General features: G+C 36.8%; 1 protein-coding gene across 1 annotated transcript in view; it reads left to right on the top strand.

The window, feature by feature from the left end:
* Nucleotides 1-14,107, top strand: part of LOC103462901 (N-acetyllactosaminide alpha-1,3-galactosyltransferase-like) — a 21,317-nt gene extending 7,210 nt beyond the window's left edge. The window contains exons 2-5 of the mRNA XM_008405944.2: nucleotides 758-841; nucleotides 968-1,063; nucleotides 11,656-11,793; nucleotides 13,228-14,107. Of these exons, the coding sequence (XP_008404166.1) occupies nucleotides 759-841; nucleotides 968-1,063; nucleotides 11,656-11,793; nucleotides 13,228-13,912 (1,002 nt within the window). The 5' untranslated portion in view covers nucleotide 758 and the 3' untranslated portion in view covers nucleotides 13,913-14,107. The remainder of the gene's footprint in view (nucleotides 1-757; nucleotides 842-967; nucleotides 1,064-11,655; nucleotides 11,794-13,227) is intronic.
* The last annotated feature ends 13,501 nt before the right edge of the window (nucleotides 14,108-27,608 follow it).

Raw genomic sequence — 27,608 nt, 5'->3', positions numbered from 1 at the left:
TTCAAATAATTTGCGAAATAAAACCCACCGTATTAGGGATTACATGGTTAGGAAACGTGATAATGTTACAAATATCTTTAAAATTTCCTCTTCGGTCATATTTTTATCCGTTTCCTCGTCAATATGCGAGAGCTTAGAGCGATGCGCGCTCCCGCGACAGGGGATGCAAATTTGGGCAGGCGTGCTTTTCTGGGCATAACACCAACCGGCCCTTCAAATTATACTAAATACACCATAACGCGATAGTTTTTTTTTTATTATTTATTTATTTTTTTTTAGTTTCATATTTGCATGTCCTAATGTTTATTTTCGAGTGACCATTTCCAGCTACGTTTTTTTAATTTTTGTTAAGTTGGACCCACTTTCATAAGTTTATAAACTGTAGATTTAATTTGTGAACGTGAATAACATAATCCAGAGAAGATTCATAATTGTTAGTATGTGTTTAAAGAAAACGAATAAACATTTTAGATTCCTGAAACTGGAAAGGAAAGAAAAATTTTAAGTGGCGTAAAACACATTTAACTACTGCGATGTATTTAAACCTTGATTTAATTTGATTGACCAGCACAAAGGATAATACTTTTGTATTAGAATTTTGGGAAGCTGAAGTATAGTTAGGTCAACAAATAATATCCTCTGTTACAAGGTTTTACTTTTTCAAATTAAAGTAATTCATAAATTATAGCTTTAGCGATTACATTTTCTGCTCTGTCAAAGCTTAATCTATTAAACTTGTTCATTTGCTTCATTCTAGTATGTCCAATCACAGAGGAAAGATTGCTGGACTCTTTATCTGCATTGTATTACTTGCATCAGGCTTCCTTTCTTGGTATATCAGGTGTGTACCAAAAGTTAAAATACTTGTCTTTGAGATTTTAGCACCAAAGATGATGTTTGTTTTTTGTTCAATTATGTTTTTCAATTAACTGTTTTTTCTTTCTTTTACTAATTATTCTTTTTGTAGGCATTTAAGAGCAGTTGCCTTTATCAAAGAACTATATGTGCCAAGGGAATCAACACCAGCAACCATAAATGATTTGGATGGCAAACTTAACTTCGGGTAAGAGAACTTTAAGACAAGTATTTCTTTTACAAAACACTTTTATTACTCTGCTGTTCTCTGAGAAAAGGGTTAGTTCAGAATCTGTTAGTGATACAGTCATCCTTCTATAGTTCTTGAACCCACACAAGATCTTGCATAGAACAAGTCAGTACTTGACATCTTAAACAACACACTCATTCCATCATGCTACATCATTTTTTTCTCCTGTGTAGTTTAAGTGCATGAAGGTAGAGTAAGCTGTTATTCAACCTCGGAAGCGAGCACATACCAAATTTATGTCTCAGCATATAAACTGCAGAGAGTATCATCATGACCGGTGTTTGCTCCGTTCAAGACCTGTACAGATCTACGGCTAGGTAAAGGGTAGATAACATTTTGACAGATCATGCACAACATGCTGTTTGCAAAAAACACTCACCACAGAGACAGTTTCTTATTCCAGGATGTTTCTTTAATGAATCCAATGTGCAAAAGTACTCGGTTCCTCTGTTGTGAAGTAAAAGAAATATTTTTGCATTGTCATATAATTTTTTTATACTTTATCAAACAATTGGCTGCAAATAGATTTTAACATATTGTTCATTTATCTTTGTATTTTGTCTAAAGTCTATATGCTTATACTGAGGTTTATACACAGAAGCTTGAAAACCAAAGTCAGAGTCCTTGTTTGTGCGAACAAACTTGGCTAATAAAACAATACTGATTCTAATTCAGATTGTGCATACAATGCGTTGTATACAAATGTCTATATTATCAGATATGTCATCAGATATATGTTGTCCTGAATATTTAACCACAGTACAAACTATAAAAACAGTAACAGAAAAAAAAATACAGAAACGCTAAATTCTGGTCTTAGATGATGCTGGTAATCAGATGGTACTCTTCAAAAGCATCATCAGGTGAATCTGTTCATGCTTCAAGTCAAATTGGTTTCAATGGCCACACTGATCCACTGATCCAATCAGACATTTAAGCGACTTGAAACCATTCCTCCCTCCCTGGCACCTCCAGAGCCGGGCCCCCATCCGGCCCGGTTCGGGGGGCAGCCGCCCCCCCTATAGCTCCACCCCTGGATGTATGATGAGCATATTACAAAGCACACAGGCGTTCATAATTTATTTAATAAATTATTTAGTAATATCAATACATATATATATAACTATACAAACACAATTAAATAATGATTAATAATGGCACAAATAAATGATTAATACTAAATAATATATATTGGATACATGTATATATGCATGTATGTATGCATACGTTTTTCATATGTTTTTCTGCCGACGAGTTCTAGCTTCAGWGATTCAGCAGCTGAGATTGAGTCCAAAATCCGATGYGAGATTCATCCGTGCTGCAGTGAATTTGTCTGTCTTAATAGATATCTCCCTCTTCTTCCTCACATCGTGTCTTTATCAAACTTTCAAAACAAAAACGGAAGATTTGGGATGTATCTTACTAGGGAAAGAATTACATATTTAATAGTCTTTACCACCTGTGTAAACTTTGCTGGTGAATGTTTTAACACATAATATAAGTTTTTATAATATGTGTAACATTGTTTAATTTCTAATATAGGGTCTTGTGTCAGATAATCTAAGTCAATATTGGATAATAATTAATTTTTTTAGATCTCAGTTAGCCTTTATAGCGGGGCTGAACCCCGTATTACACCAAGCACTGTAGCTAATATTAGCCGGTATCTCACCGGTGGACATAAACACAGTGTAAAGTAATATTCCAATCACAATATATACACAATAATATGTCCATCTTACTTGTGAAGTGTTGTCTGTGGAGCCCTCACATCAATAATCTATAAATCCAAACAACAATATCCCTCAGTGCTGAGGCATCTTCTGCTGTTTTGATTGAGAAAAGTAGGAAAGAGTACCGCTCCAAGATGGCCGACATATTTCCTGCCGGAGCAGCCAATGTGGGGTCTACTCTTATATTATGTCTATGGTTAGAACTACTGAGACTGCCATGTGCTTGTTGTCTGAATCAGCAGCTGTGGCCTGTGTTCTGTTGCTATGGTRATTAATCCTCTCTGCCAACTGTCAGCTGTGAGAGAGACACAGATGGGGAGACATAATTCTATCTGTTTGAGCTAGCCAGTTTCACTAAAAAAAGCAGTCCGAACAACTCCTTCCCGTTCGGGAACCGTGATACTTATTCGAAAACCGTTTGAAGCGCATATGAGAGGGCTAGTTGTAATCTCCGATACTTCCGCGATTCATATCTCTACCTCGCTCATAGTAATAGCAGCGATGAGAGAAAGATGGTGTGCGCTGAGCTCTGAAATTTTTCAAAAAAGTCTGAAAATGAATGGTTGAGTGCCTGACCGACTTTCATACCAATAGAGCAATTTTTGCAGCCATGAGAGCGATTTCAAAATTATTTTGGGGTCAAAAACAAACTGCCACTCTAACGGAGTGGCAGTTTGTGTCGGTTACACTCTGCGTTTCGGCAGTTGGAAATTTCGCTCGTTTTTCGCTTTTTACGTCGCCATCGTAACTCCGATCCCCCCCGAAAAAATAGCTCCTTTTTCGGCATCGAGCCGCACGTTTTGATACAATTTTTGTGGGGGGGCATGCAGCGGTACGAGCCGCATTAACAACTTCGCAAGTCAGTCACTGCTCTTCCCTATGCATTGCTAAGGCAGGCCCCAATAAAATACCACAAGATCCTCTTTCCGACTAAACATTTCTCTTTAAGAGTGTGAATCTTCTTTTGTGGTCATATGTGTGACCAACAGCAGTTTGAAGTTGATATTTTGAAGCTGACAGTTTTATACATTTAATTTAGTCTGTTAAACTCATCTCTGGGTTGAATTTTAGATAAGAGAACTCGGTGGAACCCTTGACTGTAAGAGAAAGACATTTTTACAATTTTCAGATTAAATACATACGTGTCGTCTGACTAGATAAAGGTAGTTAAGTTAAACTCTGGTTTTAAGAACTACCTTTGTCGCAAAAAAGCATAAAAACTAAAATAATTCAAATATTATTTATTATCAGACAGTGGAAAAATTTAGGGACTAAGGTTGAACTTTTTTTAACTTAATGCTTTAGACAACTATGTTAACTTCCTGATAACCTACAGGTTACCAGTGTTACTTGGTAAACACACTGGCTGTGTCCAAACAGTCACATACTCCTATTTGCTGTGAAATCGTTTTGGTAACCTTCTGCAATGTCTCAACACTTTTTTTTTTTCTCTCCAAAACTGGATTCATTTTTCACAAAGATCTTGGTGAAAGATGAGCGTGTTAGACTAGTGTTTTTCAGCCTTTTATGAGCCAAGGTACATTGTTTTAATTGAAAAAATCACGAGGCACACCACCAAGGACCGCGCATGTTACAGTCTAATTAACTTCTGCGTCATCATTTATTTCCTCAAGATAAACTGCCGGCTCCTCAAATGGAATGCAATGCAACACAACGTTGCATTCTCTTTAGTTTTCTCTGGTCTGTATGGAGACTTGAATTTAACGCGCCATTTCAACCAAAGGTTTTGAATGTGCTTCCTGGGTGGGCCCCTTGTGGGGAAAAGGAGGGCAGACCAGATGGGTCCCATATGGGTTTGTCCGCGGGTTCCACGATGGGCCCACATGGGTTTACCCATGTAGGGTCACAGCCCACATGGGCCCTACATGGTGGTGGGCCCACATGGGTTTGTCCATGTAGGGCCCATGTAGGCTGAGGCCCTACATGGGCAAACCCATTTGGGGCCGTCGTGGAACCCGTGGACAAACCCATATGGGACCCATATATCAGCCCTGCTGATTATATGGGTCCTGCTGGCTGACCAGACGCTCCAAAGCGTTATTTAACAATATGAGGTGTTGTTTAATTTATTTTTAACATTGTATTTTTATACATTTATGCTAGGGCTGCCCAAGTCTAGTTTTCCAGAGCTACCATCTGCAACTTTAGATGTGTTCCTTCTCTAACACACCTGGATCATTGCCTCATTATAAGCCTCTACAGAACTGAGTTGCTGCTGATGAGGGAAGTCAACCTTTTGTCTGGGGTGTTTTAGCAGGGATGCATCTAAAAGTTGCAGTCTGGAGGACTGCAGCTGGGAACTCCTGATTTGTACCGTCAATGTGGCCCGATGAGGGTGGCCAATATGCTGAAGTGTCCCTCGGTGAAATTGAGTTTGACACCCCTGTTCTAAATAGAAGTTAGCGCGTTCTTCTTTGATTTCCAATTTTGACTTCCAATTATTCACTTCCTGCTAAAGAGCACCCTGGTGGTTGAAGAAAAATCCACAGAAAAGACGCATGTTCAAAGTGTAGGAAAAAAGTAGCAGCTTATAGTCCGGCAAATACGTTAGGTGAAATACATGGCTCTCATTTAATATTTTCTTTGGTAACACTTTATTTGACGGAGTGTGCATAAGACTGACATGACATGTTCATAAACATGACATAACACCTGTCATGAACATGAAGGAGTCTTCATGAATGTTTACGACTGTTCTCATGAAGTGTCATTTGATAAATAATGACATATTTAATCCAAAGTTGCTTTAAAACTTGTATTAAAAGTCCACTAAAAGTGTCATTTTTGCATTATTTGGTAAATAATGACACCTTTTATTCAAAATTGCATTGAATCTTGTATTAAAAGTCCATCAAAATGGTCAACTTTGCATTAGGAACAAAAAGGTCATCAGGCTCCAAAGAATGACCCAAACATTCACCTGATGAGACGACAGTCCTCCTTTTTAAAACAGGACCCCTCAGCTCCATCTCCCCTCCAAACTGTTTTACCTACACACTTTATTGGCAGCTCATAATGAGGAAATGGAGCCAAAAGGTACTGCACCCTTTGTCAATAATTAACATAATGAGCAAATACACGGCAACATCAACATGTAGCAATAATATCTAAAATGAAATTTCCTGTAAATGGCAATGGAAAAATCTAAAAGTGAGGTACAAATAGGACATCTAGACTTTCAAAGATGGCATTACTTGTTAGTATCAGCTTGAATCATTGTTAATAAAAGAAAAACAATCTAAATCAGACTCCAAAATCATATAAAGAATCAAATTAGGAAATAAATGTTCAAAATTATCTAGGCACCAATCACTTCTTATGAGAAAAACTAATGATTGAAATGCATAAAGAAATTATAAAGATAGTGTCTAAAGATAGTGTTTAGATGTTCCCACAGAACCGACGTGTAGAATGTAGTTTATAGCCCAGGTTGACCTCGCATTCTGATAGCACTCCTTATCTGCCGTATCAGGAATTGTCCAGAGTCCTAGGGTCATTCCCACAACACAGAAACATCTGGACTAGGGCCACCATCTGCAGAACACAAAGGATTGTTCTCCCTCTTTGACGAACTCAGGTCAGTTCTTGTATTTGACAAATCTTGCGGAGAAGGAAACACAGTTAAAGGCGCAGAACCAAGGAGGCTGTCCACACAACACTCAAGTCCCCATCTCTCTCTCGGAATCTTTGATCCCTGAGGTCTTGATCCCCTGCTGATTCTGGATGCAGCAGACCATCCGAAACAACACACAGGTCTGTCAAGCCAGGATCGGTCTCAGAAATCACAGTCAGAAAACACATCTGTTGCGGGGTCCTGTAGGCGTCAGTTGGCCCTAGTAACAAACAGGAAATAGCAGTCCATTATCACTGACCTTAATAGACATCATATGACTCATCAGCAGTTCTTATAGCAGTTCAACATTAGATGAGGCCCAGTCTGTAGTGGGGGAAGCTGCAGACAATCAATGTGCAACAGAGTCCAACCGTCATACCCTGAGCTTCCCAGGCTACACACCTCCACCCATGCCACCCAGCTCCACCGAAACCCTCCACGCCCAGGACCACATCAACGGAAGCAGACCTGAGACAATAGAATAAAATAGATATTTAGAAAAATGAACTAAAGTGTATGTCACCCTCACTCACACTGCAAATTTAAATGGATTTTCTTTTCTCTGTTTCGTCATGTGCCGCGCGTGGCCACAAGTTCTGCAACCAGGCTTGGAATCACTGCAGCACCTCTGACACTTTCCTCTGCTCCAAACCCTGAACTCCAGAGAAAAAGAAAAATACAAAATAAGATAAGATGTTTACACAATCAGAGGTGTGATGATTAATTTTGTAAGCTCACTTACTGTTTGGAGTTAAAACGTTAATTTTATGCGACATCCACTCTGTCTGAGCCATACATCAGCTTGCTATTACAAATCATTACCTCTCACAAAATTAAATCATCACATAACAAAAGTCCGTTTAAAAAAAAATTTTGAATTTCCATCTGCGAAACATTCAAAAGTTGTTATGCAAATGCATTCATAAATTCAATTAGTTGGTAATTCGATAATGTTCGATGTTATTTCAAACCATCCTTGTCATGGCACCATGCTCCAAGATAAACAGTCCTGTTTCCCTCCAATGCAGGTCAAAATAAAAGTTAGAAATAAATTAGTCCTCATACCCCATAATAAAATATATTACCCCTAGACTGACATGTTTCAAAACAGTTTCTATTTTAGTTTAAGAAGTCACATGATCACAGTTTGTCCAAATTCAATAGTAGATCAATTAAGAACAATTAAGAAGCGATGCATGAAATATAGCAATATTTTAAAGTGTTAATAAACAATTTAGTCATTTCAATTAAACCTGTACCATCAGAAATTGCCAATCTCAATTTAGTAGCAGTCGTTCTGTTGCAAACACTTTGCAAACACTGTGATTCAGTCAAACAGGAAGGCAATAAACGGAATCTGTAATGTTCCATAAGTCCACAATCCTCCAATTTAGAATGAAATCCTTAAAAAATGCGACTAACCTAGTCAAATTCAAGTATTTCATATTCATGTTCATTTAAGTAATTCCTATCATTTGAACTCCCAATATCTATAAAAAACAAGAATAAAAACGAATACTAGGAGCCAAAATACAGTAACTTAACATAAACTCCTATGTCATAATTCTGAAGGAACACGGGCAGGCTGCCAAGTTCCATCGTGTTGTATTTCCTCTTTTTCCACAAAAACTCTTAATGCACACACACTCTCCCACACATACACACAGCTGTCCCTATTCATTTACTTCAGATACACACACACACACCCCGTTTTCAATGATGGACATCAGCGCCGGCACCGATTTCACACTTTAATTCAGAAGAAACATCATCCCTCTTGCAAAAAGCAGCACGCAGCGGAGACATACAGTGGCGCGGACATACAGGGTTATGGCGCACAAACATAAAAACGCATAAAGACAGACGGATCAACCAATGCAACGTCTCTGCAGACAGAGATGCAGCCAGAAACACACAGGCTGGCCAATAAATACACAAACACAGCTGCGAAAATACACACAGAAACACACACACACAGCTACAAATGACATCGTAGTTCAGCAAATAGATGAAAAAGAGAGAAAGGAAAAAAAGAAAAAGAAACCCCAGGGCCAGCATCAAAACAATTCACAGTGCACTTCAGTCCATATTCCAATATCAATACCCAGAAAACTAAACCTTCAAATGTTTACCTCAAACATTTAATCAAAACTATAAGTGCAAAAACTACAATTTAGACTACAAACGGATTCCAAAAAAGTTGGGACACTAAACAAATTGTGAATAAAAACTGAATGCAATAATGTGGAGTTGGCAAACGTCAATATTTTATTCGTAATAGAACATAGATGGCAGATCAAAAATTTAATCTGAGTAAATGTAACATTTTAAAGGAAAAATATGTTGATTCAAAATTTCACAGTGTCTACAAATCCCCAAAAAGTTGGGACAAGTAGCAATAAATGGCTGGAAAAAGGAAATTGAACATGTAACAAACAGCTGGAAGACCAATTAACACTAATTAGGTCAATTGATAACATGATTGGGTACAAAAAGAGCTTCTTAGAGTGTCAATGTCTCTGTAGCCAAGATGGTAAGAAGATCACCAATTCCACCATTGTTGCGCAGAAAGATAGTGCGGCAATACCAGAATGGTGTTAAATAGCAAAGACTTTTAAGTTATCATCATCGACCATGCATAACATCATCAAAAGATCCAGAGAATTAGGAACAATAGCTGTGCGTAAGGGTCAAGGCCGTAAAACTCTACTGGATGCTCGTGATCTCTGGGCCCTTAAACGTTACTGCACCTCAAACAGGAATGCCACTGTCAAGGAAATAACAGCATGGGCTCAGGAATACTTCCAGAAAGCATYGTCAGTGAACACAATCCACCGTGCCATCCGCCGCTGCAGCTGAAACTACAGTGCAAAGAGGAAGCCATTTCTAAGCTCCACAAGCTCAGCCGTTTGCACTGGGCCAGGAGTCATTTAAAATGGAGTGAGGCAAAATGGACGACTGTTCTGTGGTCAGATGAGTCACGATTTGAAGTTCTTTATGGAACACTGGGACGCCATGTCATCTGGACCAGAGAGGACAAGGATAACCCAAGTTATTATCAATGCTCTGTTCAGAAGCCTGCATCACTGCATGGGGTTGCATGAGTGCTTGTGGCCTGGGCAGCTTGCATGTCTGGAAAGGCTCCATTAATGCAGAGAACTATGTTCAGGTTTTAGAACAACATATGCTCCCATCTAGACGTCATCTCTTTCAGGGAATACCCTGCATTTTTCAACAAGATAATGCCAGACCACATTCTGCAGCAATTACATCATGGCTACGTAGGAGAAGGATCCGGGTACTGAAATGTCCAGCCTGCTGTCCAGATCTTTCACCTATAGAGAACATTTGGCGCATCATAAAGAGGAAGGTGCGACAAAGAAGGCCCAAGACGATTGAACAGTTAGAGGCCTGATGGGAGAGCATTCCCATTTCTAAACTTAAGAAACTGGTCTCCTCTGTCCCCAGATGTCTGTTGAGTGTTGGAAGAAGAAGGGGAGATACCACACAGTGGTAAAAATGGCCTTGTCCCAACTTTTTGGGGATTTGTTGACATCATGAAATTTTGAAACAACATATTTTTCCCTTAAAATTATAAATTCTCTCAGTTTAAACTTTTGATCTGTGATTTGTGTTCTATTGTGAATAAAATATTAGATGTTGGCACTTCCACATCATTGCATTCAGTTTTTATTCACAATTTGCTCAGTGTCCCAACTTTTTTGGAATCCGGTTTGGAAGTCATGTTAATTTTAACTAAATGGTACTCTACTAACTAAATTGCAATTATTGTTAGTATTATGTGTTGTTAGTTTGATTGTCCTTAAGTTTTAGTGTTTCTCTGTGGGAGATGACTTGAGATGTCCTTCATCTCTTTTAGTAGATTAGTCTTATTTCTGTTTTACTTTAGTTCAGTGCTGTCTTAGTGAGTCTAGTTTATGTTTGTTTGTTTCTTGTGTCTCRTTATTCTTTGTAACTCTAGTTTAATTATGTTTCTTTTATCTTCTCATTCTTTAGTGTAAGATTTTTTTTGTCATTCTTTAGTTAGATTTATTTACTGTGCACGTTGCCACACTCTCCTCTCACACCTGAATCAGTTAGTCAATCAGCCCAGTTTGATTATTGTGCATTCACTCTCCCAGTACTTAAACATTTCTGCTTCTCTCACTCTTTGCTGGCTTTTCCAGTTATCTCCTTGTTTTCCTATTGATTCACTGCTGTTATTTTACCCAGAATTCCTGTTTTGTCCAGCTCTGGGTCCCTATTGTTCCTGTGCTTGTTTGTTTATTTATTTATTTGTTGTTTTTTGTAAGGCTTTTATACTAAACATTCATAATAAACTTTCTGACCAGTGTCCTGCATTTGGTTCCTACTTCAACCAACACATCCTGACAGTTTCTTTTTTGTTGTTGGTGTTTTCACAAAGAAAAATCTGATAACATTGGTGTGCATTTACATTCAGCCTGACTAAATAACTTAAATATACATATATATTTTTGCAAAATTGACTTGAATGGGTTAGCTATCATAACTTGTCATTTACTAAAAATAAAATGACAAGTTTGCACATGAGGAACAAAAACAGATTATGATTTAAGTATACTTCCTTTTAACATCCCAATAAATCTGATATTGAGTGCACAGGCTGAGATAACACTCCTCTCTTATACGCCTCCATTTACATATGCAAACAAATGAAAATAAGTCCCGGAAGTTTGATTCTTCCAAGGGTGAGGTCAGAGTTCATGTCTTCTCATGGGAAGGAGAGAAACTAAATGAGATTGAGTAATAGAGTCAAGTACTACTTTTCTTTGAAAACACTGTCACCTTTCGGATCTGGGAGTGACGTCACACCAGTTAACATAACATTCCAGTTAACATAGTGGGAGAAGTCAGGATTCCTTTATGGTGATGCCCAGATAGCCTTTTAAAGAGGATCGTTTTAAACTGTACTTTCCACATGAAAACCATTTTTACAAATGTGTCTTGGGATGTAAAACATGTTCATCACACAATGAAAAAAGCAAACAGCTGATCCAACTTAAAAAAAAAGAGTTGTTCCAAGTTATCGAGTTAAGCTTACCCAAGTAAATATATCAAATTTAAGATTTATGAAAAGTAATGTGATAATGATGACTTGTTTTGTTTTTCTTATTTGTTTTTTTTTTTTTTTCTTATTTCAGGGCCAGACCAAATGTTCAGACCCAGACTTCCTGGAACGCACCTATTATGTGGGAACTGATGTTTGATAATAATCTATATGACCAAAAGTACAAAGAAGCCAATACAGCTGTGGCCATCACAGTTTTTGCTGTTGGAAGGTTTGTTTCTTCATGCATTTAAAAACATAAAATGTTATGTGGGAGACGGGAACAATTTCCCCGAGGGAAAACCCCAAAGGGATTACCGTATTTTCCGCACTATAAGGTGCACCTAAAAACCTTCAATTTCCTCAAAAGCCGACAGTGCGCCTTGTAATCCGGTGCGCCTTATATATGGATCAATATTGAGCCACAACAGGTCTAGCAACTACGGTAAACAGCCGCCGACTTCATTTTCCCCCGTAGAAGAAGAAGCGTGCAGTGCATGCTGGGATAGTTGTCAGAAAGCTGGTTTGTTGATAAAGTTTGACTGACCCATCTACCTACCGACCTGATAATCAGGTTGTCTGCAGGTCATTTAGCAGCACGTTCTCCACGAACATGCTGTGCGCGAACGGAGAAGGGTGACCATCGTCCGGCCACGCCCCGGCCCAGACGCGGAAGGCTCTCCTCGCTGACCGGAGTCGGACTGTTTTGTTGACATTCCGTTTAGTGCAGCTCCATTTAGTGGATGCATAACGTAACTCCAGCCTCTACTGCAGCGTCTATTCTATGTGCCTTATAATGCAGTGCTCCTTATATATGAAAAAAGTTTTAAAATAGGCCATTAATTGAAGGTGCGCCTTATAATCCGGTGCGCCTCATAGTGCGGAAAATACGGTAATAAAGTTTCTGTCTGTCTTCTATTCAGAGCTCCTTCCAAAATATTTATAGTTGCTCGTGAGGAGACATTGTTCATTGAAATTGAGGTAGAACTTTTATTTCAGCAATAGAAAAAGGTAAAAAACTGAAAACATTTGATACAATTAGGTAAACAAAACCAAACCAAGTTAATAGATTTTTTTTTTTAAAGGAATAAAACAATTCATGTACACCTTATTATTTCTTGTGTTTGATGTTTGGGGTATTAAATTGCAAGATTATTTTGTGAGCTGTTTCAGCATTGAAAAAAAATACAGATTGTAAGTGTTCAGCGGAAGACAGCATATTTCTGACACATTTCTTTGTTTTAAAATGAAAACAGTCTTAAAAATAACATTTGTAGAAGAACATTTAGTCAAGTAGTTTTGATATTGGGAAACTAATTAGTAGATTTTATCTTTAGTTTTATGTAGTTAATAGTTGTTTTTGTATTATTTGACTCAAACTTTTGTTATCAGAAAATTGCACTTTAAACCGATGTCTACGTTGAAGGGTAGCAAGAAAGCAGACTGTGATTTATTAATGCTTAACACTTTTTTTTTTTTACTTTAAACTACAATGAAATATCCATTTTAAATTTTAAAGATGATGCATTCCTTTGTGTATGTGAACATTAACATATACAGATAACCGTTATTGTTAATGCCATAGAAAAAGAGCCTTTATATTTTCTATCTATGATTAGCATACTGACCTACAGTAACTGCTCACCTTTCTGTGTCTCTGCTGAAGGTACCTGGAAGCCTATCTCAAGACATTCCTGACTTCAGCAGAAGAACATTTCATGCTGGGATTACCTGTGACGTATTTCGTGTTTACGGATTTACCAGAGCAGGTGCCAGAAATTACCCTGGCTCCTCAACGAAACATCAGCATTGTCAAGGTAGAGAAGCACAGCAGGTGGCAAGACATCTCTATGATGCGAATGAAGACAATATCAGAGTTAATTGATGCAGTTCTCCAGCACAAATTCACTCATGTCTTCTGCTTTGATGTGGATCAGATATTTAAAGGCAGATTTGGCTCTGAGGCTCTTGGGGAGTCAGTAGCTTTACTCCATGCTCACTATTACAAACTCCCAAAGTACAGGTTCACATATGACAGAAATCCAGAATCCAAAGCTTACATGACTGAAGGCGATTACTACTACCATGCTGCAATTTTTGGAGGAACATGTGAAAAAGTAAAGGCCTTGGCAGATTACTGTTATGTCAACATCATGGAAGACAAACTGAAAAATGTAGAGGCTTTATGGCATGATGAAAGTCACTTGAACAAGTACTTTTGGCTCAACAAACCCACCAAGTTGCTCTCTCCTGAGTACTGCTGGGATGAATATATTGTCAATGCAGAAGACATACTCGTCAAGCGCCTAGTATGGGCCCCAAAGGACTATGAGAAGCTTCGTACTGGGTAACATGCATAAAATAAAAAAAAAAAAGTGTGATGCAATATTGGAAAGAAAAACTATTTTTTTAAATGTGATTTTTGTTTATCTAAAGAATTTGCAACTTCAGAGCTTCAACTCTCATGGCAAGCTGGTAAAGTTTGTTTGGAAACTTAGAGTTTTAAGTGTAAATCACTGTTATTCTAATAAAAACCTTTTTTCCTATGCATGTTATTCTTTTAAAGGTCAGGTGAAAACAATCCTTTGTTTACGCAAGTTAACATCAATTAGTCCAAGTTTATTTAGTTATTTATTTAGTAATAAACTTTAGTAATAAACTACTAAACTGATGTTTAGTAGTTTATTACACTTGGACTAAAGTGTGATAGACTGTGATACTCCCTCCAGCCTATCAGGTTCACTGTTTTGTGGATATTTTTGTGACACAGACCTACAAATTATGAATAGTCAATCAGCATATTTGCTTTTTTTGTCATAGCACATATCGGAAATATTTCAACGAGACGAAGAGCTGTTTGTTTTACTGGACACTAATTAAAGATAATGAAAACTGTATATTAGGGTCTCACTGGACAGCACAATTTAAAAAAACAAATAGAGCATTTACTGAAAAGTACAAGGAAAACAATTACCGAAAAATAACAATAAAATATAAAATGAAGAAGTGGACTAATCTATTGCCATCAGTTACATCACAATAGAGAAATCAAAGTTGTCATAATATATGCAATTTTCAGACAGAAATGAATGTCTGTAATGCCTCTAATATGTAAGGAAGCAAATTTACTGAATACAACTTTATTTTCTGTGAACAGTATTTCCATTATCAGCACTGCTAATAGATCAGCTGTAGATTAAAAAAAGCTATCTAGAAGTATTCTCCGGAATAGGGGATTTTTTTTTAAAGAAAAACATTTTTTGTTGGAGTTCTCTTCAGTGAAAAAGACATTTTCTCACAAGTCATGATTTTATTGATCAATGTTAATGAAGGTGCTAAACAGTTAAGTGACAATTCCCTGGATTATGTAGTTCATTTTGGCCAAAAGGTCATATTAGTTTGAGAAACTGGAAACGTCCATCTACTTCCATCAGGGCACTTTAAACGAAGGAAGAGCCTATGAGCACGAAGAGCAACCTGTTTGATCAAAGGGAGGAACACCCTGGCTCAGAAGCAACAAACCGTGATATTGTCACAAAGCCTGGACTTTCTTTTATCAAGAGATGATGAAGTGAACAGATGAAGGACTGAACTCTTTAGATGAAGAAGTCGGCTAAATGTAAAGGTAAAATATCTAATTGTTGAAGTTTAATTCCAGTGGAAATTAACCCATGAAATAAATAAAGCATAGAAGTTACGTTCTTATTTGCTTTTGAGTAAGTTTAGACCTCTGGGTAAATAATGAAAATATATTGATGACATAATGTAAAACTGCCAGGGTGTTTTTAATACATTTAATATTTGTGCTTTTTGTTGTTGTTGGGTTTTTTTATGTGGTTGTTTGAAGCCTTTTCTGATTCCTTTGGTAATTTATTTTTTGTTTGACTTTATGGAGTTTTTACGTTTTTGTTTGCTTGTGTGAAGTTTTTATCTCAGTTTTGCTTCCAAGGAAATGTTTTACTTAAATTGTGAAATGAATCTTTGGCACAAATTCAATCTGGAAGACTCTCTAGACTCACCTGCCTCATTAATCAGCGCCTCCCTCTCATCACCCTGGACCTATCAACGCTGGATCATGGCCAATCATCGATCAACCTCCAGTTGATAAGGACCTTCATCCATGGCCTCCTCCGCTTACCAGCTGCGATCAACCCACCTCCGCCCCATCTCCACCTTCAGCTCCCAGCTCTTCAGGCCACATCCTTCTCCGACCTCCGCCACCAGTACTGGCCCCGGGGGGATTACATTCCTATGCAGCATGAGGAATGTTTATGGAGCTTATCGAAGTTCCAGCTCGACGTCCTCGGCCGGGGCCTGAACACCAAAGGACTTTAATGTTTAATTGTCATGATTTTTTTTTTTGTCGCTTTCTTTCTCTGTCTCAGTCTCTCCAGATTGAATTTGCTTATTCAAATTTGCTTTTATCTTTAATATTTTGAGTCTTGTCCAAAACCTGTAAGACTCTAAATCTACTGTATAACCGTAGAATGTTTTTTTATTATTTTTATTTTGGTGTTGGTATTGATTTTTTTGTGGGTGTGTGAAATAAAGTTTAACATTTAAAATACAGTATGTCTTTCAAAGTCCACCATGGAACAAAGTATCTACTTATGTCTTAACCAACATGAAATTTTCTTTAATATTTAATTTTCCACCATTGATGAGAATACAATCTGTCTTTCACGAGGACCTTGACATATTTAACAGGACACCACCACATGCTTGGTCAACTTCTGCATTCTAAATGAGCCATCTGACTGATTTAGAGCAAATGTTCCAAGCAAATGTTTTATGTCTGACTGAAGACATGAATTTTTTTTTGATGATACACTGGCACCACCTGCAGGAATGTAGCAAAATGTATGTAGAAATTAAACTTCAATAGATACTTTGATTTATTTTAAGTGTCAAGAGAATGGACATTTATTTATAAGCAACAAATTCCGAGTGTAAAAATATTAAGAGTTTAAAAACTGGTGATTGACTTATTTTGAGGAGTAAATTCTGAGTGCAAGTGGAGAAAACTCTTTTTTTTTCGGAGTCACCACATGATGGCACCAGAGTATTTGAGGTCCGTTTGTCGTTATGTCCAAAAATGGGATGTTTACTACACCTTTGAGCAGACGAGCACGTTTTGATCACAGTGTGATTCAACTGGACATGAGGTCTGCAGGCCTTGATCCATTTCTTGCATTATTCCGGACTCTGGGTCACAACCAGTCTACGTGTGCGGTTTGAAATCTGTACATTTGAGAAGCAGTATATGATGAGCTTTTATGCATTGTGTTATACGTGTTTGTGAATTATGTTGTGCACCTGGAAATCTTCCTGTAAGCTTATAGAGCTTATTGTACACATTCAAATCTTATTGAATCTTTTTCAGGGAGTAAAGTTTGCCAAAAAAGCCCCATAATAAAGAAATAAAACCCACCTTCCAAGTGCACCTTTCTCAATTTCCACATGATGGCAGCAGAGTGTTTAAAACAAAACTTAAAGTTGCACCACGTTATACATACTACACACGTCAAGAGGCATAAAAACATATATTTCTATTTCTTAATTAATGTAGCTGAGGAATGAAAGCTATCTTATCAGTCATACTTTAATATGTCATATGCACACACACACTTCCTGAAATTGAAGTTGACTAAATATTTCCTGTTTTAGGCCATTTACCAAAACTCCTTCTATCTGGTAGTTGCCATATTCATGAGAACATTTTGTCTTTGAGGATTGTTTGTCACTTCAGAAGTTTATTTACTTTAACGTTAGTATCACTTTAAATCCATTAGTAAAAGCCATGTTGATAAAAATGGCTTTGTAAACTTTTGATATGTTCACAAAGTTTTAGTTAACTGGAGGCAAACATGTGGATGTGCTTTCGGGCAACGCATCAAACATATGGTTTATTGTTTGACATCATGGAAACAAAGATAATACATTTGATTAAATATTATTAAAGGAATTGAGTATATCCATCAGTTTGATTCATTCTTTGGTACAATTTCCAGATGCCATGTTAAACTGCACAAACCATAACAAGCAATATAAACACCATTGCAACAGTCAAGAGGAGACGAGTTCTGAAGGCTATTGATACATGTGTGTTGGTGTGAAGTACTTATCAACCACGTGACAAAGTCAAAAGGCCATGTGGAGATGTTGACATGGTATAGTGAAATGAGTCGTGTTCCAACATGGGTTGAAAAAACAATCAAAGAAGAAGAAGACATTATTTCAACAGGATCAGAGTCAATTACCTTAACTTTTGGAAATATGTCCTGTGGTCTGATAAAACTGAAATTAAAGTATTTGATCCTAACAACCATGGTTACATCTGAAGGGAAAAAAATCAGAGAGCTTGCAAACCTGTGAAGTGCAGAGAGGTGACAGGGTGAGGTGTCCGTTTTAGGAACTGTACACTGAACAAGTTAGACAGAAGGAAATTGTGTGGAATATTGTAGCAACATCTAAATGCAGCCTGGGAGTTGAAGTGTAGCCACACACGGATCTTCCAAATGGTTGAGGACCCTAAACATACCACCCAATTCAAAAGGAGCTGAGGGAAAACACAGTCTATCTTCTGGAGTTCCCATTTGGTTTAAAAACTAATAATACATTTTATGTACTCTAGATCACCTACCCCGTTGTCTTCAAATCATTTCAGTGTAGCTTTAGTGGTATGCTTCGGGTCGTTGTCTTGCTGGAAAATAGATGATCTCTTGCAGATGGAAACAAATAATCCCCCAGGATTCCCCAATATTTGCTGCATTCATTTTACCTCCTACCTTTTCAAGCTTAAAACTCCTAAACCCTCACCTTCGGAAAATACAACGGAAAACCGGCACGCTGGCATTCCGCTGCAGGTTAAGGGGTTTTAAGCTTACCTATACTTGTACCTGATTTGTTTAAAGTATCTTTTGCCTTCATGCTGTAATGATAGCCAGGAACACTAATGAATCAGTGAATGAACCTTCCAGACACAGGTGTCTTTACATTACAGTGACTTGAGACTTGAGACACACTTGCTATGAGACTAGTACCAATTAGTTAGACATCTAATCCAATTGAATTAAGCCAGTCATTTTAAATGGGGTGAATATTAATGCAATCACTTTTTTAATGTTTTATGTTTTTATTTAATTATTATTTTGTAGAAATCAGTTTTCACTTCCACGTTAAGGAGCAATTTGTTTGTCAGACAAGCCAAATGTTGAGTATGGTTGATTTCTAAAAGCAATGAAAAAGATAAAACATCCAAGGGGTGAATATAATTTATTTAAATGATTAAACAGCTTTTAATATGCAATGCAACATCATGTCTTTCACTTGGACCACCAATGTGACTGAAAGATGCATAAAATAGGGTTTAAAGGATTTTTTTTAAGAGATCAAAGTTCCATTAACGCAGAAATCTGCCTTTGAATCCAGTCCAGCTCTGACAAGTCGTTACCAAAACTCTCCCATCCAGCTCTCTTTCTGTTAATTCACATTATTTGAACAGGTACAGTATGTGTTGCAGGTAAGACACTGAAAAATGACAAAATATCCAAAAAACTGAACAATAAAAAATAGTGAGAGCTGCTGTAATGAGAATAACTAGTAATCTCTTTAACAAAACTTCCAGGTTGGGACTTGGTGACAACATTTGCTGTTTTATAAGAAGTGACGTGTGGTGAAGCCCAGCTGTAAAAATATTGAGTTTAAATGGAATTATACAGTCACTAGTACATAAACACAAAATGGTGGCCGTGATGTCAGAGGTGTATTTACAGCTGCATGTGTCCCTCATGGTTTGGCACATGTTTYTTGTTTTGGTCTGTCATGCCTGAGTGCCTGTGCTCCTTTAAGATGCTGCTATGATACAGTCAGGTTCTGTATCTTCTTCTTGTTGCCAAAAAACCTTGAGAAAATTGGTGAGATAAATTTAGAGTTTTGTATTTTACTGGCGCTGATGCAAACCAAGTTCTCATTCTGAATTCAGTTCTGTTGAGTGAAATTGATTAAAAAAAGAAAAAAGCTTAAAATAGTTTACACCAACCTGTATTATTTTAAAAGCTTAAACTCGCCTGTCAAAATAAATATATCATGCAAAAAAGTACTTGAATGTTCAAAAGCGCCATGTTAGTACAAATTATTGCAATAATTTTTTTCAAAGATTTTTTTCCCCCTCCCACCAAAATAATATGTTTTTTCCCTCTTACATTCTTATTATAGAAGAAATGTATTTTGAGTTAATTTTTCTTTTCTCAACTGTTTAGCTGGTTCAGCCCCAACAACTCTAATACCAAGCTTTGAGTTTCAAAATAGCTTCCACAGGGCTCTAAACATAATAGCTCCCTCCACCTTTATGTGCCCTTGTGGGGATATCTGTCAAAGCTGTAACATCATACTCCAATGTTGCTCTACAATTCTCCACAGGTCACATTCCTTCTCGATGGTGGAGGGCACATAAAGGGATAAAAAAGAAAAAAAGGAGAGACAGCGAATGAGAAAAGTTAACTTGAAAATAAAGAAGTGGTGGACGAAAGGCAGAGAAAATCCTGGAAGAAAAAGAGAGAAACAAAGAGAAAAACAGAACTATGAAAGCAAACTTCATCCCTGACTCAGAGCTGCTTCTGGCATGGTTTATCCATCTCATCATACACATTCCTGTCTGACACGCTCACAAAGCACCATTGTGCCGAAGTGTATCTAACTCATATCCTCGCTGCTACCTTACATATGAGCTCCAATCATGTACACACAAAGAGACCCACACATGTTTGGCCTTGGGCCAGCTTTATTGTGCAGAGATATGAGCTGACAGGTTTAATACCACCTGCAAATGATTCCTTACTGTATGGAAAGGAGGTGTAGACTTCAAACAATAAGGTAACAAGGAAGGAGCAGGAGGAGGAGAAATATACTGGTGCTCTCATGTTGTGTGACCTGGGGTTGATGAGGTCACAAGCTGTGTGCGTGTGTGTATGTCTGCGTGCGTGTGTGTGTGCGTGTGTGTGTGCGTGTGTGTGTGAAGCCCCCTTTCAAATCCAAGGCTTCAACCCCAATGATTGGAGCACTTTTTGATTTATTTTTTAAATTTAACAGTAAAATATAACCAGATATTTTCAGTCACACTTCATTTCTAAGACGGGCATTTCCTGTTGCAATGTTTTAGTAAAGAATGTGTTGAATACTACTGTAGCCTTGTCAAAAAGATTTGTATACAATTGTTTAAATAGATATTGTATGCTAATGCGATATATAGAGCTCTGAATTCTATGGTATCAGTAGCTGATCATATAATTGTGCAATTTGACATTTTGAAAATAATTTTGTTTTATTAACATAAAACAAAATTATAATTTTGAAAAACTAAAATAAAATCAAATGTTTTGGCGATAGGATGAGGTGGTTTTTTTTTGGCTGTATTGAAATTAGTTTATTTCACAAAACTGCAGTGAAAACACTTTTTTCAAACAGTTTCCCCATAGTTGGGAGCGTGAAATTACCCAGAATGTCTTAGTGTTAAGTTTCTGTAATCCCAGCACCTGAAAACAGATTTACACCAAGTGTAATTTGACAACTACCAAACCTAGACTGATCTAGTTGAATGCCAGACTGAAATCCATTCAGTAAGACACACTGTTCTTTAGATAAAGCCACATGAAGTTTGGAGGAATTTTGCTACTGCATCTGTAAAAAATTGGCTGGTGAATTTAGGCGACATTCACCACAGGACTGACTAACTTTCTGATTTCATGTGTCCTATCACTTCATGGAGGGTTACTGTATATTTGTAAATTAATGTATGTGGGTTTATGAGTGCAGCTTAAGCTCAATTAGATTTGTTTAGTTAAAAATAGATTGAGAAATAAGAAATGTGTCACAGAATGCATTTTGTTTTGAATTAAAACAACAACAAAAAAGACCTCTGTGCCTGTACTTGCATTCAATTGAGCCGAAGTTCAAAGCTAACGTGTTATCAACTTATTTTCTTCTAATTACATTTAAACTTAAACATAGCATCTGTTTTCCTCGCAGTCATTGGAAAAGGAACCTGTGGATTTTTTTTGTGGGAGCTCTGCTCATGTAGCGCTGAGCATCCCTGGGGCAGAGGTGCAATGTACTAAATGGGAAAAAGGAGAAAAATTCCCAAATTTTCCCGGTGAATGGCACAGAGTAATTAATCTCCAACAGGGGTTTGCCCTCCTCTCTGACATGACTGACACACTTTCAGTGTGTGTGTGTGTGTGTGTGTGTGTGCGTGTGTGTGTGTGTGTGTGTGTGTGTGTGTGTGTGTGTGTGTGTGTGTGTGCTGGATTCGGGTGTTTAATTGCCTCTCCCCAAGGCTTGCTCCATCATGCTCACTTCTTCTTTTGATGTTCCCCCATTCTGTTTCCTTTCATCTCCTCTTCTTTTTCTCTCTCTGCCACCTGCTGTTTTTAGTGTCTTTGAATACTTTTGGACATTTTTGCAGTACAAAGTTTGACATAACATGCAAGGTGAGTCTGAGCTGAAAGTAAGACGACACGTATATCTGGGACTCAGTCAGATGCTCAGGGGCCTCGATGGCTTATTTTATTTAACTATGTGCTTATTTATAGGATGAGATATAAATTCATAGCCAATTGAACTAATTAATTGTGTGCAGGTTGATCAAGTTTGTTGGAGCCTATCAGTACAAGTGTGCAAAAAGCTTGGTGCACCCTAAAAAAGCTGCCAGGCTGCCAGAGTTCAGAAACATAAATTTATACCAACAGTTTATTTACAATTACTAGTCARTCTCGCATGTTTATGGACTGCATGAGGTAGTGTACCTGTATAAAAAAAAACAGGAATACACAGAAAATAATAGAGTAATAACAGGAAGTAATAAGAGAAACATAATAGGGGAACATTTAAATAAAGACACTTACAACAAACTAAARTGTTGCAGAAGTAGGGTAGGAGTTAACTAGTTAAAACAAACAAACTGCTGAGTCACTGATTGGCATTGAATTGACCTCCAGTGACAACATGAAGAACCTGTGAGTCGTCCGTGACATCACATGTTAACATCCTCATAATAATCTGGTTTACATAACATTCTTTTTTTCAGCTGCACAGTTGACCAAAATAAGAAATATTATATCTCAGTGACATAACAATAACTACCTGTGTCACTTTGTTCAGATGAAACCACTAAAAGAGATGCTGCTGTCATTAACTCTTTACTGTTTTTTMTTTTTTTGAGCCGTCAATTAAAGACTGCTCAATTAATAAAACAACAACTTGTAGCTATTGCTATGAAAACACTGAACTTGACTGCATTACATCATTAAATGGAAGTGCATATAATCAAAATTAGCTATATTAGCCATTACTGTTAATAGTAAATACATAAGCTAATGCCAGTAGCTTGTATCAGATTGTGATAAATTGGTGTTTTAGATGCAGACAGTTCCCTTCGATGAAGTTGTAATAAACTAAGRAATYGYRAGCTATGTGGCCCATGCTAAGAAAATCCCACCTCTGCTATGCAYGCTATTTAACAGCTAAACTGGACACACCCAGAGAATGWTTTTTGTATATTTGTATAACCTGCAGACGTGGGTTTTTCCATAACTTGAAAAGTAGCAGATTTTTAGATATGTAACCCCCGGATCCCTGCCTTATGTGACTGAATTCATCATTTGGAGTGCTGGGATGATTTATTTCTATAATTATGCATCCTTAAATAAAAAATCAGCTTGTGAACAACTGCGCTGGCTGATGAGCTGTAACTTAAGACGAGGCTATTTGTGAGTTACACTAAATATGAGTTGGTGCTACAGGAAAGCTTTCCACATTAATGACGACCACATTTATGTAGAGCTCTGTACGGTATTTATAGAGGCAGCTGGGCTTCAGAGGCCTGCAGTCGGAAAGTCCTCCAACCACAAGCCATAACACATGTAGCCAGATGCAAGGCCGTTCRTATAAATACATCTGCTTAATCACAATATATTTTTAGGTGTGYGACTTAGTATGACATGATCCTCTGAATTTCCATTTTGTGAATTKTTATAAAAGGGAGATGCACATATAAAAACTGGGGACATTTTTACTTATTGTATTTTATAAAAGYAGAGGCGGATTTGTTAGCTCACATTTTACAGCCACAATAATCCAGTTCGCTTAACCAATACAAAACAAGGAGAGAARAACTGAACAGAGAAATAATTCCAAAAGACTGTAATGATTAACGCAGATGACATGAAAAGGTTCAAACCTCAGCTTGTGTTGTTTGGTTTTTAACTTGATTTTTCTATAATTCTTTTAAATCTACATTGTGATTCTTTCTTTATTCCTCGTTGGTTATTCCACAAGTTTACTCTTGTAAACTCTGGTACCTCTTTTAATATATGCTATTTACTTTTTTAAATATGMATTTTCTGGGAAACTTGTACTTTGCTTGTTTTCAATATCCAACAATTTCTGAATCTATTTAGAAAGGAGGAAATCATGTGTCTTGTACGTCACCAGTGCAGTGTAAAGTTCAGTCGAATCATAGAATTGTAAAGCTGCAACTTTGAAACATATGAACATATTTTATAACCTTTAAACATGAATATATATTTTATTACTTTTCTTCTGTACCATATAAATAGGTTTACAATTGGTTTTATACATATTACTACATATTTCCATGCAGTGATGTCATATATTAGACTATTGAGGAACAATAAAGCATATATATATGTGTCATACTCTTTGAGAGATTTTTCTCTCTTGGCTTTCTGTATTCAGTTTATTCCTTGTTTTGAAGACACCCTGTGCTTTTGGGTCTGTGTTTTAGTATCTTGGTTTTTCCATCATTTATTTCCTTGATTCCTCTTGTGTGTCCTGGTAATGTCACGGGCCGTAGTATGTTGGATTTCTCTGTAGTCCTATATTTCCATCTCTGTTAGTGCGTAGTAGGATTTGTCAGAGATRGTTTTCTGTATTCCCTGATTTACTCATTATGTTCCCTCTGTGTCTCGTCTCACTGCACAGCTCCATGCACTGATTTCTTGCTTCATATTTTCCCTGAATGCTGCTATTTGTCAGTTTTTTTATGCTTTCTTTCATTTTTTCTTACCTTCAGCTTATTTTTACTCTCCTGTTTCTGGAACCTCCACTTTACCAATGCACRATACTGTAAAGTTTTATGTTCTAAATATTTTATGTCATGTTAAAATAGGCATTGATAACACGAGGCTTCTACAACAGTTTATGAGCAGGTATYAGACCAACATTTCGAATATATGCAGATTACTAAGAAATGGTCAAGACACCACAAATTCAAATTTTTATGTGCAAGGAACAATGTTGACATTTCATGCAGTTTTAACTATGCTCCTCCAGCTTTAATGCACAGCTTGACACATTCTAGAAATCAGACATGAAAGTCTGATGGTGAACCCACATCACCAGCACATCCACTAAAACACTGCAACCACCACAAACCTGGACGAAAAGGCCCAAACAAAGGTGGAATGCTGGACKGAAGCGTGTYTGACCTTACCGTGACTTTATGAATTCAAACACTGCGCTATATTTACCAGAGCCACATCTGTGTTTACAGAGCTTTCAGGGAAACTGTGCACACAAATATACACATCATCAGCATGGACACATCTGTATCTGTATACATTACATGTTCTCTGCTGTAAAGTTGGARAAATGTGTTAGAAATACTCACTGTTTTTATTTCATTTAGAATRAAATATGATCATGTTATTAAAATAASCGACTGAGTGAAATTAGTCCTGATAAGTATCTTGTATGCTTCCAGTCACAGTTTACACATTTGATCATTTGATGTCTAACATCTGCACAAGCTTTTGTAATTGACTTGGTTCTCATCATATTCATAGTTATTYTGTCCAGCCAAATGATTGGGATCCATTAAGTGTCCCTTGAATATGAATGACTGTGAAGAGAGTATGAGGCTCTATAACAGTCGATATGTATTTTGAATGGAAAGTGCAGAAACCAGTATTTTCATAATTACGGATCAAAAGAATCTATACATTTTTGGCATTTTAATGTAGATCATGATTTTATTTTTCCAAACCTAGGGTTCTACTTCTGTTTCCTTAAAACTGTATAATGTCAGCATCACAAAACAATTGTAAGTAAAGCAAAGCAAATGAATGAAAAAACATTTATTTTAAACTTTGCTGTCAAATTTAATTYGTGCTCTGTTCAGGTATAAGTGAAGCCAAAAGTCCTGCAGAAAGTAATAATAATACACAAAAACAAAAAAGCACTGCACTAAAATGCTGGTAATTTTATTTTATTTTATTTTTTTTCACGTTGGACAGCATAAAAAACTTAATTGCAGAAGAAAACCATAAAACAATGTGAGCATAATAAAACTTGTTCCGCACAGGATATTTGGTAAAAGATGTGCGTGTTAGTAGATAGTTAATATTAGTTCTTTATTGAGGTACATGTTGGGCCTGATTTTTAAGGCAGCGAAGACGTCAATGTTCCGCACCCAACATGAATAATAAGTTTTGCTCCTAAACTCTGTTGCATGGAGACTCTAAATATTAGCCAGTCTAAAAGACTAGCGACATGTTCAGTCATTAGCACAGAAATGTATAAAACAACATAATAAACAACATAAACTAAAATGCTACAACAAACTGAATGGGTTTCACAGAACTTTGCTGACAACCTAGAATGCACCAAAGTCCCAAYAACATATTTCTCAGTAGTTTTTTTAAGATTCTCAAGTGACAGTGGGATGTCCACGCTGTAAAGTAACTGGGAAAGCTTCCCGCTTGAGACCCATTTCTGTCCTCCACAGAACCTGGAACTCTTGCRTAAGGCATTCATCCATTCATAATGATGTTTAGTAAAGTCAAAGACGTGTTCGCAAGTGACTTTCAACAACATAAATCTTCTTTACAGCTAATTCATAYTTATATTTTTAATACTTCATTCRATGTTGCACAAGCATCGACTTGAGGCACRTTTTGATGTGGTTCTGTTGGTTCTCTTCCTGTTCTCCTCTTCATCCATTTCATTGACACCTGACACAACACACATACTCAAAACAATGATCAAAAATATGCTTTGTTACGTAGCAAGTTAACCTWTTTGAGCTTTGACTGATTTTGGTTGAATTGAAAAAAAAGAAATCCTGTTCGTAGCATAATCATATCAGTGAAACATTTTGAAAAAAAACAACACTATATATTTTTTAGTTCCTGGTTTTAGCAAATGTTAGGAAAATCCTTCAGCTCGATTTGATTTCAGGTTAACCATATTATCTTTAACAAGTGGCAGGTGGAATTGATTCAAATAATACTCATAGAAGTATTTGTTTATGGTGTGCTCATTTGTTGAAATGAGGTTATTGCAGGTTTTTATTTATTTATTTTTTTCATGCAATGTTACTCTTTACAGCTTGGTGTGCAAGTTGTACAATTCAAGTAAAATTTAATTGTACAACTTACAATTCAATTGGGTAACACTTTATTTGAAGGGGGTGAATAAGACTGACATAACACCTGTCATAAACATGACATAACACCTGTCATAAACATGACATAACACCTGTCATAAACATGACATAACACCTGTGATGAACATGAATAAGCCTTCATGAATATTTATGACTGTTGTCATAAAGCGTCATTCAGTAAATTATGACATTTTTAATACAAAGTTTACATTATTCAAATTGTCTTTGTTATGACAACCAAGAACTCATTACTGATATAAATTTGTTCTAAAAGTATTACTGATTGCACTTTAAAAATTAGGTAACTTTSTGTTATTAAAGGTAAAGTTTAAACAGTAATGATTTATTGGTTAATGTCAAGTTGTTATAACAAAGACATTTTGAATAATGTCAACTTTGTATTAAAAGTGTCATAATTTACCGAATGACGCTTTTTGACACCAGTCATAAATATTCATGGAGGTTTATTCATGTTCATGACAGGAGTTATGTCATATTTATGAAAGTGTCATGTCAGTCTTATTCACCCCTTCAAATAAAGTCTTACCTTCAATTCAATTTTACTTGAATTGTACAGCTCACAC

Source organism: Poecilia reticulata, linkage group LG3, assembly GCF_000633615.1.
Source record: "Poecilia reticulata strain Guanapo linkage group LG3, Guppy_female_1.0+MT, whole genome shotgun sequence".
NCBI classification, from domain to species: domain Eukaryota; kingdom Metazoa; phylum Chordata; class Actinopteri; order Cyprinodontiformes; family Poeciliidae; genus Poecilia; species Poecilia reticulata.
This window is presented reverse-complemented; position numbering and strand designations above follow the sequence as displayed.